Raw genomic sequence first — 17,810 nt, forward strand, 5'->3', positions numbered from 1 at the left:
TTTAAAGAGAGAGCAGTTGGTTCACTGCATGCGAAAATAAAGACGCGAGCGCTTAGGTGTCTGATCTGAGGCGATGGCACAGTCTGCTTACACGGCCACCCAGTAAATGGCGTCCTTCACATCAAGTGACAAGTAATTCTGCCTTGAACTGTTTTCGTTTGTGAATCACACCGGGCTAAGAGGAAGGTTTTGGAGACAAGACAAGGTGATCAAGTAAGTTGATGACCACGAATGTCATATGGTCAGCATACAAGCGCATACACTTGTAAGTTCTTCAGACCCAGTGGTGTAGCTCCTCTCTACAAAACACAACTTGGCTAACATTTCAAATCAGGCACTGAAACGCCATACTGTCTGGCGGTTGCCAGGGCACCAACTGAATGCTTTGCCGCAGACAGAGGCCTTGCTGCTAGTGGATGAGTCAGCCTCCTGAACCCTCACCCGTCTTGAGCGTCCTCCCAAGTCACACCTGTCCTCTTCCGTCAGGTCCATAAATCTCACTGGCCGCCAATATTCTTGGTCCAAGACTCTCGCTCCTCTCCACAAACCACGTCCTCCCTAACTTTGTCTCTAAACACTATTGCTGATACTGTCGTCTCCTACGTGCGGCACTCTCCGTTCTACCTCTTTGTCCATGCTGGACAAAGTTATTGTACATGATTTACAGCCAAAATAAATCCCCATGATTAAAATTTTACCTCTCAAGTTAAATTCATTAAACACAAGGGCATGGTTCCTCACAAGATCGGACTTGAGCAGACAAAATGATGAGACCCTGACGGCTCCCTGTGCTGTCCAGCTCTGCGGTGCCTGGAGGACTCATCTTCACGGCCGAAATTTTAAACATATTTTTAATACAAAACGCTATCAATCATGACATCAGCAGACTCCTGAGTCCAAGTTCATATCAACGAATGTAGGGTTTCCCCCTGTTCTTCAACCTCGGCAAAAGATTGGGTCAGTGTGTTAGTGTCAGGGGACAAGGCAGAGAGGGAAAACCCCTGAAGAAACCTCTGGAGAAAGATGACGAGAAAAGGATACAGGACATGAGGCTGACGAGGCACACGGAAGAAGGAGGTCAAGAAGCCAACGAATCACCAATGTTGATGTTTCAACCAATTGAAGCTGGACGGAGTAACTCCCATTTTGTTGCTTGCAAGAGCTGATCTCATCCGAACAAAACTTTGGAATTGGAATGAAGAGTGAGAACAAAAGCGGTGGTTGTCTGAGCTAAATGGAAAAGCAGGGGAGACTTGCTTGTGTCCATTCTCAGCAGAATCCCGTGGTGGAAGGCAAACGCACCTGAGGTTTCATGTCTGTCCGTTGCACCTGCAGGGGTTCATTTTGTGGTCAGATTGTACTGTGAGGTGTCTGGCGAATGATAAATACCCGGGTGCAGAAGTAAGTAAAGCAAGCAGGCAGAAACCATTAAAAACATGTTTTGTGAGACAGCAGAGGCAAAAACGGTAGAGAAAAAGTCCAAAAGAAATGTGTCTGTTTCAGACGTCAAAACTCAGTCACATCATTGGAGACCTTGGCACAGCCGCTGAACATGCCTGACACAGTCCTGGTGCATGTGGCACTGTGAAGACGACATGATAAAGTTGTACAATGACAAAAAACAAAGTGCTGTGATAACAAGAAAGCCAGCACTTATTCATAAATAACAAAAACACTTGCAAAGGCACGAGAACAAAGAAAGTAAATCACAGTAATAAAGTCCAGTTGAAGAAATATAAACCTGCGCGAGTGCCTCTGGATAAGTCACATGAACTGAAGATCAAATCGAAATCGATGCTCATGGTTCTTTGCAAAACCACATCATCATCGTGGAGATGCGAAGCTCCGTTCAAGGATTGTGACTCACCTGTACATGTGTGGGGTCCATTATTTCTGCTGTCCAAGAGCTTGTGCATCTTTATTGTTGAAGATTTTAATCCCATGCTGTCGCTCTTTTGCCTCTGTGTTTTCCAGAGCGACAGAAGTGGAGTCTGAGAGAATGGCAGAGAGCCCACACATTTTCAATTCTTCTCCCGGAGTCTGGCCAGAAAACTCTGATCTGAGTCAAATGAGATCCGGACTGGTCCATTTGGCGCTGGGCGCCGTCCTGGAGGGCAACGACTCGTTGCACTTAGAAACCAGTTTAGTCCAGTCGGGTGAAGGTGAAGAACATCAGCAGGCAGGGGACGCTGGCCCGATGGATGCTGATACGGTGCCACAGGCTTTCGCTTTGAGCCCGTCAGGGAGTCAGTCGTCCGGTGAGCCCAGTCAGCAGGCGTTTGGATCATATCAGCAGGGTCAGGGTTCGGTCCCGCAGAGCAACAGCTTGATCCAACAGGCGTTCGATGCCATCCATCCTGACATGGACTATGTTTCAGTACAGCCAGCGACGACCAGCTCCTTGCCACAGACCTACTGTGGGACCATCTCACTTGCGAACAGTTCCGTGCAGCCGGCGTTTGAATCGATGCATCAAGATGGCGCCTCTGTTCATGGAAGTGGTCCAGTCCAGCAGAATTTGTCTCCAAACATACAGAGGGGTTCCAACACTGACAGGCAGACGCTCACAAGCTCCGGGCCACAGGGTTTTGACTCAATCCAGGCAGCAAATGGGTCAGCCAGGCAGATTTATGACTCCATCCAGCTAGAAAACGGATCAGGACCTGCGTCGGCTCAGCAAGGGTTTGGAGCGATGCAGCCGGCGGATAGTTTAGTCCAGCCGGGTTATGGCTCGATACAGAAGGCCAACGTGTCAGTGCAGTTGAGTTACAGCACAGTCCAACCTGCCGGCACAGTAGTCCAGCCAGGTTTTTGCCCAGTTCAACAAGGTGGAAGTTCAGTACAGTTAAGTTATCGAGCAGTAAAACCAGCTGGGCAACCCACCGCCAGCACAGTCCAGCAAGGCTACAGCGTTGTCCAGCCATCCCATGGCTCAGTGCAACACAGCTACAGCATGGTCCAACCCTCCGCCGGCTGTATTCAGCCAGGTTACGGCTTAATCCAGCCAAGCTCCGCCTCCGTCCACCAGGGTTACAGCTCGATTAAACTGGGTAACAACGCAGTACAACAGGGATACGGTCTGGTGCAGTCCACTAACGGCTCAGTCCACCCGGGGTACGGCTCTTTCCAGCTGGGTGCTAGTTCGGTCCAGCAGGGTTACGGCCTAGTGCAGTCAGCGAATGGCTCGGTCCCGCAGGGCTACGGAGTCCTGCAGTCTGGTCCTGTCAAGCAGGGCTACGGCCAGTTACCGCCCGCTTCAGGCTTGGTCCAACCAGAGTTTGGCTCCCTCCACCCGGCTAACGGTTCCATTCAGTCCAACTATGGCACTCTGAGGCCCAACAGCAGCTCAGTCCAGCAAGGTTATGACCTCGTCCAGAACGATAATGGTTCGCTGCAGCTGCGCTACGACACGCTCCTGAGCTACAACTCCCCCCAGCCCAGTTTTCCGAACCACCCCGCTTCCTCCATGTACTACACTCTACCACTGGGGCACCAGAACACTGTTGGTCGTCAAGTCATCAACGGAAGTGTGGTCCCGATGCAAGAGCTGGTGAGTTTGCCTGGACAGGAGTTTGACTTCCTCATTCAATTTCTCCGTCGTGCTTTTGAGCATTGACTGTCAAAAGTTGTGACTCAGAACTCACTGAATCCTGCCACAGGTCACAGTGAATTTAATACGACGGTCAGAACCCAGATGTATTCTTCAAGTTCTAATACCACCGTGGTGCTGAGGGCCGGTTCTGACAATACGGTACTGTGTCAGCCATCGAACATGGCATGAGGAAAAATCAGGAAAAGGTTGCTGGCCAAGTCCGGCAAATGTTTGGATGCCAAGCATCGTCCTGGTGTCTTTGTCAATCTCATATCATTGAGCAAAAGTGTTTGTTGCTGGATCCCAGAAAGACCTCAGTAGCCTCAGAGACATAATAAAACTGGTCTGCGCCTCGTGAGCCGTCAGTCGTTGCACCGCTTGTTTGAACACTTCATTGAGTTTGTTTGTTGTTGAATTTCCTGATCTTTCTGAATCTTCTCAGAACAACAATGCAGTGATGATCTCGTCGGATGGCCTCGTGCACGGACCGGAGGAAGTACAGTGAGTGTTTCCTCTTCATCCATTCCTCATATTTTGTCAACAATATTGGTCAACATTTCAAAGTGCACACACACACATACACACGTCAAGTTCTACCTTAAATTCTAGTTCCCCAAGCCACACGCTTTTTATTAAAACACTACTTCATGAATTCATTCATTCACGTGATGCCCTTATGGAGGTCACTGGGGTCCAAAAGCCTTTGACAGACCCTGATACCAGCTGGCCTGGTAAGAGCACTAGAACCATCAATGGAGAGGGTGCATTCTGAATATTCCTTACGCCGTGTAATCCTGAACTCAGGAGATCCTGACCATATGGAAGACGAGCAGTGAGTCTGAGTGCACCCAGTAGGGCAGTCTTGTGACTGCGTTTGTAGATGATGTGATTCTGTTGAATCGATCTGAGAGCGAGCTTCTGGCTCCGTCATCCAGAAGTTGCTCGGGGAGGAGCACCCTTCTGATCTGGCCTTGGGGGAAGGTCCTAACCTTTTTATTTTGCTTGTGTTTGTGGGATTTGTGTGGACTGAGTGTTCTCCAGGGTGTGGTCAACTCACACTTTTCTACCTCTCTTATAGGCAAATGATGTACGGGGTCCTGAAATATTCGACTGACTCTCCAGCTCCCCCTTCAAAAACCTCCAGGCCCAGGTATCTGAGTGCCATTCTGGTTTGGTCCGCTCTGTTTTCCATGGGTTTTTATCACTGAAAGATGTTGTGTTGTGTGTATATCTTTTCTGATATGTGCCCAGACTCTTGGTGTGTCAGAGCGGTCAGATCGTGGCTCTCTGAGACCTTGGAATTCCTCTTTCAGTATTGTCCTCAGGATTTGTCTGGTTCACTTGGTTGCCATCTCTCTTATGTGCCTCTGTTTACTGTTGCTGATTTTAAAAGCGAGTTAGATTACTAGCTACTTTGTTAGCGGCAACCAACAGCATTTGCAAAACATTAAAATCAGAAGCCACAAGTTATCTGAGCCACTATAAGCAGCATTTCCTGTCCATCACCAGAGAGACGGGACAATACGAATCATGATGAATTATCACAAGTGTCGTTTTAATTTGCCTATCTTTGAAGCTTAACCAAGAACTGGCTGTTATTGTTCAGCCTGCACTTTAGACACAAATGAAGCTGGACCAGGAGCTCAGCTCAGGGACGCAGGCTGTGAAGTTCCGTCTAAGCTGCGTACATACGCCAAATTGTTCCTATGACCATAAATGGTTCATAATTTGTGGGTTCACTTGTCTCATGAATCCAGGAAGTGTCCTGCGGTGGAGCGACCATACATTAAGAAACCCCAAAATGCCTTCATGCTTTTCATGAAAGAGCAGCGGCCGCTCGTCATGGAGGAGCACAAGATCCGGAACAGTGCCAATGTCAATGCCATCCTGGGTCAGAAGGTGAAGGCCAGAACATTTTTCTAAGTGTGGTTCCCCTCTGACTGTCTTTGTGTCGTGCCCGCAGTGGAAGTCTTTATCCAAACAAGAACAAGCTCAGTATTTTGAACAAGCCAACTCGGTCAGACGTCACCACGAGCAGGAACATCCGGAGTGGTCCTACAGAGACAACTACGTAAGCGCAGCTGCGTCTTATTATTCTCAATGAAACACATTCTCACCCCTGAGGCGTCAGGAGGGCTTTTCGTCAGAAGCAGAAGTCTGCCGTCAGCGCCACCTAGACACGCTGTTGGCAACGTGTCACCGGACTGTTTAGCAAGTTAGAAAGAATGAGCACTTGGGGATAAACATTCCCACTGGTTCCACATACAAATCATGGTCCTTCTAGTAGTGATTGACTCCCAGTACAATTGGTTAGGCTCATGGTACTCAATATATGAAGTAGCATCAGACATGTAGAAATGAGTCGTCACACTCAATGGGGTTCGGTGATACCTCTTCTACCTGCCACTCATAAAAAAAATTTGCTTGGCGTTCCGAATGTCACGCTCGGACCGGCGGGTGTTGCTAAGCGTCAGCTGCACTAAGAACCTGCTGCTGTGGAAACGGCGCTCTCACTTTCATGAGCCTAGAAAACTCTCTGTGCTCTGTCACGTGCGGGAGCTTTAAATGGCGTATTTAATTTGAATGTGCTTCCCTGTACAGCATTTTCCTGTGCAGCAGGATGCAAACTTTAAATGACAGATTGAAAGAAGCTCCACAGCAGACATGCTGGCGCTCAGTGAGCAGCGAGTCGGGATGTGCGGACGCATCACAACCAGCGGGGCTTCATCAGAGTCACACGTGATCCTTCTTCGTGATCGGCAATGACCGGTAGTACCGATCTGCATTCCCTGATCACGCTGCTATCGGCTGCTCATAATCGGTGACGTGTCATTTTAAATGTGCTTTAGAGGAGATTGAAATGAATATTCATTCAATGAGCGATGCTGAAGGCTGACCTGACGATAGTCAACGCATGACGTAGGGAGTGAGGACTTAATCATCATAATCCCGATGCTGGTGTTTGTTCAGGGTCAGAAGAGGAAGCGTGATCGCAGAAAGAAAATCGACCTGGACAACAACTCTGCAGGTAAAAAAATGGAGTTTTGAACTCAACTAACAACATGATGACATCTGCGATCTGATGGCAGCTCCAGCGCCAAAACCCAAAGAAGACCAGACGGTGAAGGAGAACACCAATGCTCCTGTGCACTCCATCCGAACTGATATACTGGCAGAGCAATATCAGAAGTACTCAGCGAGTGTGAAACAAGAGCCGGCAACACCCACGGTGGCTGAGGTGCATTACCTGTCTCTGTCAGAAGAAAAAATGCTGCTGGACATGTTGGAGAACTTTGAATCCAACACTGACAAGTCGGTACGTGACCCTCAGTGACTGACGCGTCTCCAAACTCATCCAGTCACACACCGACAGCTTTCCTCTGTTGCAGGTGGCGGACAGCAGCGACCCCGCTGCGTGTGCTTTAGGTGAGACAGCTGTGTAGTGATACACACACGAGGCTTCATGAAACAGTATCACCTTTTTAGAGCCCACTAGACAGCACCCTCGACTCTATAATGAACCATCAAAATTCGTCAAGTGCCATCTACTGGTTGAACGGCAGACCTGTGCAGAGAACACTCCAGACTAAGATCAGTCTGTCTCAGCGCTTTCAATACAGTTAAGTTAAATTAAGTTTAATGGTGGATTAAGTTGTGAGGGGTCATCACTCTCAGCTGAACTGTGACTTGAACCTGAAGAATTCCCATGATGCCCTGCAGCCCACTCAACCAATCACAGTGGTTGACCAGTAAAATAGTGACAAGCTTTATGACATTTGAAATTGCAGGCGATTTAGCAACATTAAAGTGCTCAAATGCGCTGCTGTGTACCTCACTGGCCAATTCTCCGGCGTCCACGCAACTGCCCCTCCACAGACTGGCTCCAGTCCCAGCGGAGAATTGAGGCCCTTCCTCTTTGCAATGGTGATGGATAGGTTGACAGATGAGGTTAGACAAGAAGCCACTTGGACGATGATGTTTGCAGATGACATTGTGATCTGTGGTGAGAGCAGGGAGCAAGTGGAAGATCAGCTAGAGAGCTGGAGGTTTGCCTTAGAAAGGAGAGGAATGAAGGTTAGCCGCAGTAAGACGGAATCCGTGTGTGTGAATGAGAGGGAGCCAAGTGGACAGGCGGAGTTACAGGATGCAGAGCTAAAGAAGGTGGGGATTTTAAGTCAACTGTAATGGGGTGATGGAGAGAGTGAGAAGGAGGTGAAGAAGCGGGTGCAGGCAGGATGGAATCATTAGAGAAAAGTGTCAGGTGTGATGTGTGACAAAAGGGTGTCGGCAAGGATGAAAGGGAAAGTGTCCAAAAGGGTGGTGAGGCCAGCAATGTTGTATGGTTTGGAAACAGTGGCACTGAGGAAAAGACAGGAAGCAGAGCTGGAGGTAGCAGAGATGAAGATGCTGAGCTTCTCTCTGGGAGTGAGCAGGATGATGATAGGATCAGAGGGACAGCACATGTGCTCAGGTGTTTAGGAGACCAAGTCAGAGAGGCTAGATGGAGATGGTTTGGACATGTACAGAGGAGAGAGAGAGCCAGTACATTGGTAGATGAAGATGTTGAGGTTGGAACTGCCAGGCAGAAGGTGGAGAGGAAGGCCACAGAGGAGATGGATGGAGGTGGTGAAGGAGGACATGAGGTTTGGAGGTTTGAGAGAAGAGGAAGCAGAGGACAGGGGGAGATGGAGGATGATCCGCCGTGGCCACCTCAGAAGGGAGAAGCTGAAAAGAAGAAGTTTTCCAGCTCATGAGCAGAAAAAGTCCAGAACAAAAAAAAAAAAAGAAAGACATGCTTTTCAAAGCGAGAGCACCACAAACTCAGCTCTGAACAAGAAGACGCTGTTTCATGAAGGCTCATCAACCCCTCCCAACCTCATACATTTCAGATAAGTGATTCACCGTAACCTGAAAGTAAATGATGATCTTCCAAATTGCAGCAACGATAACAAAAGTTGAAGAAGATCCAGTGAAAAGGCAGTGCTCCACTGAATCAGAGGCTGATGACCCCATCAAGTTCTCGGAAGACGAACTCCTGCTGCAGATGTTGGAGGACCCCTACTGGGCCTACAAGAAGAGCTCGGTAGGTCACCGCAGCCGCGCGCACTGAATCACTTTCACAGCGGCTGCCACGGCTGTTGCCGTCATGCCGACAAGTCCGACCGCATGTCCAGTGGACTGGTGGTCATATCTGATGCAGCATTGTGATGACTGTTGCTTTTGACTTTGCAGTCGTCGACACAGCAGCCCAATGAAGACACAAGTCATAAAGACGAAGCTGAGAAGGAACCAAGCGCGTCGGCAGGGGAGGTTGAATCATCGTCGGCGTCGGTTGGAGGCGCAGAGGGAGAGTCTGCCCACAACATAGAGACAAAATCATGATTTCAAAGATGACGACACAATGGGATGGGAATCATGTTGCTGCTTCCACACAAACGTTGAAGTCTGTGAAGGAGGAGAACTCCGTCTCTGACATCAGCAGAAGCCACTTTAATTCAATAAACAACCTCTTGCTAGCAGTTCTAATTTAATGATAAACGATTGCCTGTATATTCTAGTGCCACGCACTATTGTGGTCTGAGTGAAAACCAGCCTTACAATGCCGGGCGGAGGCTTACGCAATGGCTGTGAGTGATGGTCATTGATGCTGTGACGTCAACTTGTTTGATCGAAAATAAAACGATGACCGCTGCTTGTCAACCAAAGCTCAGTCGCCCCACATCGTCTTTGTCTTCGTGTTTTAATAAACTAGCCATGTGACTGAAGCTGCAAGAGGAGCTCCAGTCACATGGCTGGTTTATTAGCAGGTGTCGAGAGGTGTCACAGCAGATGTTGAAAGAGAGAGGAGTCACAGCAGATGTCGAAAGAGAGAGGAGTCACAGCAGGTGTAGAGAGGCAAGTCAAATCATGTGTCGAGAGACAGGAGTCACGGCAGTTGCGGAGAGAGACCGACGCGTCACAGCAGATGTAGAAAGTAAGAGTCACAACAGATGTCGAAAGAGAGAGGAGTCACAGCAGATGTCAAGAGGTGTCACAGCGGATGTAGAAAGAAAGAAAAGTCACAGCAGGTGTCAAAAGAGAGAGGAGTCACAGCAGGTGTAGAGAGGTGTCACAGTAGATGGTGAAAGAGAGAGGAGTCACAGCAGGTGTCAAGAGGTGTCGCAGCAGATGTAGAAAGAAAGAAAAGTCACAGCAGGTGTCAAAAGAGAGAGGAGTCACAGCAGGTGTAGAGAGGTGTCACAGCAGATGTTGAAAGAGAGAGGAGTCACAGCAGGTGTCAAGAGGTGTCACAGCAGATGTAGAAAGAAAGAGGAGTAACAACAGATGTCAAAAGAGAGAGGAGTCACAGCAGATGTCAAGAGGTGTCACAGCAGATGTAGAAAGAAAGACAAGTCACAGCAGGTGTCGAGAGGAGTCAGCAGGTGTCAAAAGAGAGAGGAGTCACTGCAGGTGTAGAGAGGCATGTCAAATCATGTGTCGAGATACAGGAGTCACGGCAGTTGCGGAAAGAGACCGACGCGTCACAGCAGATGTAGAAAGTAAGTCACAACAAATGTCAAGAGGTGTCACAGCAGATGTAGAAAGAAAGAGGAGTCACAACAGATGTCGAAAGAGAGAGGAGTCACAGCAGATGTAGAAAGGGTCACAACAGGTGTAGAGACAGGAGTCACAGCAGGTGAGGAGGTAGAGACCTGCAGCCATGTGTTAAGGTTGTGAGGGAGAACAGTTGTGTTGGGTTTGTCTCTAAACCCAGTCGGTAAACTGATCAGAGACATAACTGGCGCATCATTTCCTTTCCTGCGTGGGGGTCGTCTTCCACCAACAGATTCCTGATGTGCTGCTGTGACAGGTCACCCTTCCTAATGAAGGATATCTAATCCACAAGTTTTCCTCACTGAGAGCTTCTGATCGGCAGTGACTGAGGTGCAGTAACAGCTTCACAGCTTCTTCCTCTCTCTCCTGGAATCTCTGCTGGATTCTTCCTAGAATCTGACCCTCCTCTTCTTCTCGCTCTCTTCTCTCGGCTGCTGCGGCCGAGACAATGTCGTGGTCTTTGTAGTGTTGAGAGCAGCTGACCTGCTGATCAGTGCAACAGAACATCTTCTTCACCTCCTCATGTTCTGAGCAGATAACCTCCTGGCGGACAGAGTGTCCTCCTGAAGGACAACTCTTCAGGATGAGGCTGGAGCTGTCGGCCACAGTGAGAGACCTCACACACCAGACAGGACTTGTGGGCCGTCAGCCTCTTCCCAGCGCAGACATCACAGGCCACATCACATCTTCAGCCATCGTTTTATTTTTGAAAATAATGAGTGTTGAAATGTGATAAGTGGCAATCGTGAGGTATCTCCTCAGAGTAGAAGTAGGAAAACAAAATGGATTATGCCAGAGTGCATGTCTATATGCATCTATATGCGAGTATGTAAATCATCAGCTCAGTTATTGAAGAAATGTTCAGGACACATATGCTGAAAATAATGACAAGTTATGTGACTATTAGTAGCATCTCTCCAGACTCGTCTTCTGCGCCTCTGTCTCTTCGGATGACCTTCAACACAACACTGTGACTCTTCCGCCAACGTCTGAAGTGAGTGAATGAATCGATATTTGATGATGAGGAGAGTCAAAAGTGCTGCTCCTAGAGATGCACGGAGGCTCCTCACTGGCTGCTGCTGGACACCATGCTGCTGAGCAGCGTTCTGGTCAGTGACCGAGGACAAGTTCCTGCAGCAGATTCAAAGGTCACATCATGTCATGAACATCACAGCTGCTCCGGTACAAAAAGACAAGGTCAAGGAGTTTCCATGAATGAATCAAACACTTACACCTCTTCACTCCAGATGTTTCAACCACTCTGGTCCACAGTGATCCAGCCTGGAGGAAGAGAGGCAGAAGGTTGAGAGCAGATGCAAGTGACTTCAGATGTTCCAGGAGCATTAGCTCCTGCTGCTAAGTGGACGGCTCTTTCTCCACTGTCTCCTTGGTGCTTCCACTGGTGTCCAGCAGGAGAACATGTCAAGTGTTTGGCTTAGTGTGGTGAGTTCAGATGAAGAGTCTAAGTAGCGTCACACACCCACATCCATTCTGTCTGCTTCTGGATCACATGTTTAGCCTGAAGCTCTTTTGAACTCTGTCCATACCTGAGAGTCTCCAGCCTCCAGTCTGGACTCTCCAGTCCAGCGGACAGCTGCTCCAGTCCTGGTCCTCCTGGGTCATTGAAACTCAGGTCCAGCTCTCTCAGATGGGAGGGGTTAGAGGTCAGAGCTGAGGCCAGAGAAGCAGAGCCTCTCTCGGAGATCATACACCATGACAGACTGTAATGGAGGAGGAACAGGGCTTTAGAAAAGAGGTCCAGCAGGAGATCCATCCAGTGGTGGAGCAGAACTGAGGAGAGGAGATGATGAGTTCTGACCTGAGAGTCTCCAGGTGACAGTGTGGACTCTTGAGTCCAGCAGACAGAAGCTCCACTCCTGGATCCATCAGGACATTCTCACTCAGGTCCAGTTGTGTCAGACAAGAGGACGGAGAGCTGAGGACTGAGGACAGAAGGGAACCACTTCCTGCTGACAGATCACACCCTCGCAGGCTGTGGAAGAGATGAGTGTCATGGACATGTTTCAGTTCTCTATTTTGACTTGGATTGAAAATGGATATGCAAAATAAAGTGAAACAGAAAATGAATTTCAATGAGCTGGAAGTTGATTCCACTGCTCCAAAGGGACGTGACGTCTACAAATCATCTACACACCAAGCAGTGTTCTCTTTCGCATATTCAGGTCTTTAACGCTCCACCGACTGAGCTGATTCACTGACCAAGAAACAAGAGTTCAGAGAGGACACGCTTTTCTCTCTGATCTATCTTTCCTGATTCCTGCTGTGGGACTCGTTTCTGAAAATGATGAGAGCAGAAGAACCGTCCAGAACTGAAGAGAGCAGATGATGTGTTCTGACCTGAGAGTCTCCAGGTGACAGTGTGGACTCTTCAGTCCAGCAGACAGCAGCTCCACTCCTGGATCAAACAGGTTGTTGTAGCTGAGGTCCAGTCGTGTCAGACGAGAGGACGGAGAGCTGAGGACTGAGGCCAGAAGGGAACCACTTCTCTCCGACAGCTGACACCCTCTCAGCCTGTGGACCAGACAAGTGTCCTCAGCAGGTCAGACTTTTTCAACTGACTCGTTTGAAAAGATTTTCAGGACAAAGTGACCTTTTACATTCAGAAGATCATCATCACGTTGCTTTTGCAATGTTTGAAACACCTTCATTTGCATCAGATCAACAGTAGAAATGAACTCAAAAATAAAGGGTGACTCCATCACAATATGAAGAAATTGAGAGATAATTATTATATTTGATGAACAACTTTTCCACCTCAGACTTTCACATTTCAGCTCTGAGGCTGTCAGATGATGTGTTCTGACCTGAGAGTCTCCAGGTGACAGTGTGGACTCTTCAGTCCAGCAGACAGCAGCTCCACTCCTGGATCCTTCAGGTCGTAGTTGTCACTGAGGTCCAGTCGTGTCAGACGAGAGGACGGAGAGCTGAGGACTGAGGACAGAAGGGAACCACTTCTCTCTGACAGCTGACACTCTCTCAGTCTGAATACAATGAAGAAAGAAATCAAACTCCTCATGTTTAATTTGCATCATCAGATATGTTTCAAGAAGCTTTATTTGTTTTTAGCAAGCTCAATGTTTGATCTACTTACAGAACTTCTTCTGAAGCTTGGACCACTGACAGCAGCCTCTCGAGAGCCACCTCTGAAGCGGAGTACTTCTTTAGGTCGAACACGTCCAGATCTTCCTCTGAGGACAGTAAGATGAAGGCCAGGCTGGACCACTGAGCAGGAGACAGTTGCTCTGTGGAGAGAGCTCCTGATCTCATCTGCTGCTGGACCTCCTCCACTAGAGAAGTGTCCTTCACTTCATTCAGACAGTGGAACAGGTTGATGATTCGCTCTCGAGACACGTTCTCACTGATCTTCTTCTTGATGAGCTCTGCTGTGTCCTGATGGGTCCAGGAGCCACTTCCTGTCTGTGTCAACAAACCTGGAAGGAGCCTCTGGTTGGCCTTCAGCGAAAGACCCAGTAGGAAGCGCAGGAACAAGTCCAGATGTCCATTTGGACTTTCTACAGCTTCATTTATTGCTCTCTGGTAGAACTGCAGAACTGTGTGACGCATGTTCCCAAGTGTCCGTTGGGAACGATTGACTCCAGCGCTGAAGAAAATCTTGTGGACATGAAGAGCAGCCAGGAACTCCTGGAGACTCAGGTGGATGAAGCAGAAGACCATGTCCTGGTACAGTCCTCTCTCCTCTCTGAAGATCTGTGTGAAGACTCCTGAGTAAAGTGCAGCAGCTGTGATGTCGATGCCACACTCTGTGAGGTCTGACTCATAGAAGATCAAGTTTCCTCTCTGCAGCTGCTCAAAAGCCAGTTTTCCCAGAGACTCCATCATCTTCCTGCTCTCAGGATCCCAAACTGTGTCTGTCCCAGTTCCTCCATGGTACTTGAGCTTCTTGACTTTGGCCTGAACCACCAGGAAGTGGATGTACATCTCAGTCAGGGTCTTGGGCAGCTCTCCGCTCTCTCTGCTCTTCAACATGTCCTCCAGAACTGTGGCAGTGATCCAGCAGAAGATGGGGATGTGACACATGATGTGGAGGCTTCGTGAGCTCCTGATGTGAGAGATGATGGTGGTCTGCTCCTCATCTCTGAACCTCTTCCTGAAGTACTCCTCCTTCTGGAGGTCAGTGAACCCTCTGACCTCGGTCACCATGTCCACACACTCAGGAGGGATCTGATTGGCTGCTGCAGGTCTTGTGGTGATCCAGAGCTGAGCTGAGGGAAGCAGCTTCCCCCTGATGAGGCTGGTCAGCAGGACGTCTACTGAGGTGGACTCTGTAGCTGCTGTCAGGACCCGACTGTTGAAGTCCAGAGGGAGTCGACACTCGTCCAGACCGTCCAGGATGAACAGAACCTGGACTCCTTCAAAGCTGCTGAGTTCTTTGGTTTCAGGAAAGAAGCGATGAACAAGTTCCACCAAACTCAACTTCTTCTCTTTCAGCAGGTTCAGCTCTCTGAAGGTGAAAGGAAACACCAGCTGGAAGTTGTGGTGGGCTTTGTCTTCAGCCCAGTCCAGAGTCAGCTTCTGTGTCAGGAGGGTCTTCCCAATGCCAGCCACGCCCTTCGTCAGCAGGCTCCTGATAGGCGGCTCTCTCTCAGGTGAGGCTTTAAAGAAGTCTTCTTGTCTGATGGTAGTTTCTGATCTGGCCTTGCTCCTGGTTGCTGCTTCGATCTGTCGGACCTCGTGCTCCTGGGTCACCCAGTGGTCAGTGCCCCCCTCAGTGATGTAGAGCTCTGTGTAGATCTGATTCAGAGGGGCAGAGTTTCCTGCTTTAGCAACACCTTCAAACACACTGTGGAACTTCTTCTGCAGGCTCCTCTTCAGTCGTCCCGCACACGCTCCAGCACGACTTCCTGAATGAAGATACAAGTCACATGATCAGAAGATTCTAGGCGGTGAAGCTAATCAATCTTCAGATCATTCCTCGAATCTGCAACAGGTGTTTCGAGCTCAAATCGACTTTTAGATCGAAGGATGAAGCCTCAAAATCATCCTCTTACTTCTCCACAGAAGATCAGCAAGCGCCTCCTGATTCTTGCTCCTCAGGATGTTGATGAAGATCGTCAGGAAAGCCTCTGTGGTGCTCCTCGTCTCCTCTTCTTCATACTCCTCTTCCACATCATCCAGGTACTGCTGGTCATCTGGACTGAGGAACCTTTGGACTCTTTTGAGCTCCTTATTCAACAGTGTCATGACAGTCACGTCAAGGAGCTGAAACACAAACGTGTGATCCGATCACGTGACAGAGAGAAAACCTGCACAGAGGTCCTGATGGGAGGCAGGTCCTGTTGAAACTGTATTGGCAGGTCTGAGTCTCAGCAGACTTGCATGATGTCAAGAGAGTCAAGATCTTCACCGTCAGTCAGAAGCTTCGGTCCAGACTCTCCAAACAGGTCCAGCTGTCCAGGACTCAGAGCTTCTATGCTAGTAGCTGTTGCAGTTAGCAGGTGTAGCAAAAACTTGAACGCACCTGAAGTGTGGAGTCCAGATCCGTCAGATGCTGCTGGAGAACATCTGAGACCTTTAGCTCCTCCCTGTGAAGAACATCAGGCAATAAATAACCCATGTTCTCTTTGCACAAGGACACCAATGATGTGATGAAGGTCAAGACTCGTGACTGCTCCGAGAGCAGACCACCTCAAATCGAATAATCTACCTCCAGATGAATGGAAAAACCACAATAAGTGGTAACTTTGTCCACTGCCAGTAATCTGACATCCGACAGTTATTAGCTCTATGATGCTGGCATATCAACTGTGCAGAGGCTGGTCAACATATGAGGGACTTCAGTCTAAGGAGCCTTTGTACCAGACTCAACCATCGCATCAATGGAATCACAGCCGGCCAGAAGAGCTCACCTCTTTCCTGAAGGCTCTTGTCCACCTTTGAATTCAACATGAAGCTCCTTGGACTTGTCACTCTTCAGAGACACGCAGCTGAGGCCAGTTTCTTCTGCTTCCTCCAGATAGACCCTGACAGAAAGACAACTGTGCTCTTCAATCTGACTACTGGATGTGTTGCTCCCGCTCTCTCACCAGCCCCTCCTCTGATGCTCCTGTCCTCCTCTGAAGTTAACATGCATTTCCTTTGAGCAGTCACTGAGAGCAGGTCCAGAAACGGGTCCAGCAGTGTCTGATGTGAGTGGCACTGATCTGAACACAGAAGCGGCAGCGTGATGTTCATTTTGAGTGTTTGGAGCTCTGACAGGAGAATCTGATCTTCTCACCTTTCAGTCTGGTCGCCATGGTCCTCACCCATAGGAGCTTCCTCCTCTCTCTCCACACCTTAAGACAAACACAAGAGCATCATCGCTGATGGTGTCAGTGGTTTGGTTGGTCTCCGTCAAGCAACAAGAACGCGTGCAACAACATGAGACGCTTCTTTGATCTCCACGGTGACAGCGTTGAATCCACCATTCCATGAAAAAAAGAGCCGAACAAGTTTGTCTTTGACCAGTTGGAAGTCAAGTTTAGAAACTACTGTAGTTTGGGGCCTCATATGACAAGCACTTTGGAGTGAACATGTTTGAAATACGACTGACACTGAGAAGAGGTTTGTGTTCCAGCAGCTGCCGTAATGACATTACACGCACCTCATGCGCCATATGACCATTTTCAAAGGACCCTGATCCTGAAAATACACACCTCCTGTGTGTCTTCACCAGGCCGCATCAGTTTCATTGCCGCCAAACTCTGCGCTTTCTTCACAAAACCTACTACGGAAGTGTCCTTTGAAGTTCTTTCTAGCGCCTTCATGTTGACGTCACCCGCGAGGATCCTGCTGCTGAAGTCATTACCGTAAGCATCAACGTATACGCGCAAGATAGAATTCTGCCCCGATAGAGGAACATAACACATTGTGACACTAGTTCGACTCGATCTGTGACTCCGCTTTGTTATGAAGTATGAAAATGCTCCGAAATAAAATGTACATAGGACATTTCGATCATCTGTTTGGTACACAAGTAAGTTTGACTCCAAAAAAAGGACACAAAACATACACTGATATGATCACGGGCAGTTTAGACGCCAGGAAATGTACACAACATTTGCAGCTCCTGCATGAATAAGTAAACAAAGTGGCGCTTATATCTGTGGCCGACCGATTGTTATATACGTTATATATATTTTCAATGCAGAACAACGCTGTATGGCGCAGTTTCTCGGTGTTTGGTCGGGAGAACATAACGGTGCTGAACGTTTACACCAGGCCTCAGGCTTGTGACGCACTCATGAAGACGTGTCACTATCGATACTCTTTTATCCTTCAGCGCGCGATACAACTCCAGGTTCACTGACCTTTGACAAGCGTGCGAGGACACGAGTCCATGTTAGAAGGTAACACTTCAGTTCCGCTCCTTCTGGTCGAAGTTCATGCGAACGACTTCCAAGTGTACAGTTCACGCCCAGTGCGCAAACAACAGTAACACACTTTCACTTTCGATTTCCCTGTCGCGTCACAGCCAGCTCACATGTTGTTCTGTCAGCTCTTGGTTGACACCTAAAACACACTCGTCTGCAGAACACTGGTGTGACCCCTGACAGCGGGGGGATCCTTTTTTAGAATTGCGTTATTCTGATGGAAAGAAACATAC

General features: G+C 48.7%; 2 protein-coding genes across 3 annotated transcripts; one reads left to right on the top strand and one right to left on the bottom strand.

Annotated features, from left to right (window-relative positions):
- Nucleotides 1–9,231, top strand: LOC128765200 (uncharacterized). The gene is made up of 11 exons (XM_053875739.1): nucleotides 1–213; nucleotides 1,975–3,550; nucleotides 4,035–4,093; nucleotides 4,671–4,742; nucleotides 5,350–5,491; nucleotides 5,556–5,663; nucleotides 6,563–6,620; nucleotides 6,682–6,908; nucleotides 6,982–7,018; nucleotides 8,533–8,675; nucleotides 8,825–9,231. The coding sequence occupies exons 2-11, from the start codon at nucleotides 2,000–2,002 to the stop codon at nucleotides 8,972–8,974; spliced, it is 2,547 nt and encodes an 848-aa protein (XP_053731714.1). The 5' UTR covers nucleotides 1–213; nucleotides 1,975–1,999; the 3' UTR covers nucleotides 8,975–9,231.
- Nucleotides 9,064–17,777, bottom strand: LOC128765086 (NLR family CARD domain-containing protein 3-like). 2 transcript variants are annotated; one of them, XM_053875631.1, is made up of 13 exons: nucleotides 16,861–17,438; nucleotides 16,443–16,500; nucleotides 16,252–16,368; nucleotides 16,075–16,188; nucleotides 15,687–15,750; nucleotides 15,217–15,427; nucleotides 13,299–15,069; nucleotides 13,012–13,188; nucleotides 12,545–12,718; nucleotides 12,006–12,179; nucleotides 11,734–11,907; nucleotides 11,419–11,467; nucleotides 9,064–11,317 (listed from the first exon to the last, which is right to left on the bottom strand). In XM_053875631.1, exons 2-12 carry the CDS (start codon nucleotides 16,472–16,474, stop codon nucleotides 11,425–11,427), a joined length of 3,051 nt encoding a protein of 1,016 aa, XP_053731606.1. In that variant the 5' UTR covers nucleotides 16,475–16,500; nucleotides 16,861–17,438; the 3' UTR covers nucleotides 9,064–11,317; nucleotides 11,419–11,424. The 2 variants fall into 2 exon arrangements, with proteins under 2 accessions (XP_053731606.1, XP_053731527.1); XM_053875552.1 differs by lacking the exon at nucleotides 16,861–17,438 and adding an exon at nucleotides 17,515–17,777 and having other exon boundaries at nucleotides 9,068–11,317.
- Nucleotides 17,778–17,810: the final 33 nt, after the last annotated feature.

The sequence above is a fragment of the Synchiropus splendidus genome, chromosome 1, assembly GCF_027744825.2.
Source record: "Synchiropus splendidus isolate RoL2022-P1 chromosome 1, RoL_Sspl_1.0, whole genome shotgun sequence".
Taxonomy (NCBI): Eukaryota; Metazoa; Chordata; class Actinopteri; order Syngnathiformes; family Callionymidae; genus Synchiropus; species Synchiropus splendidus.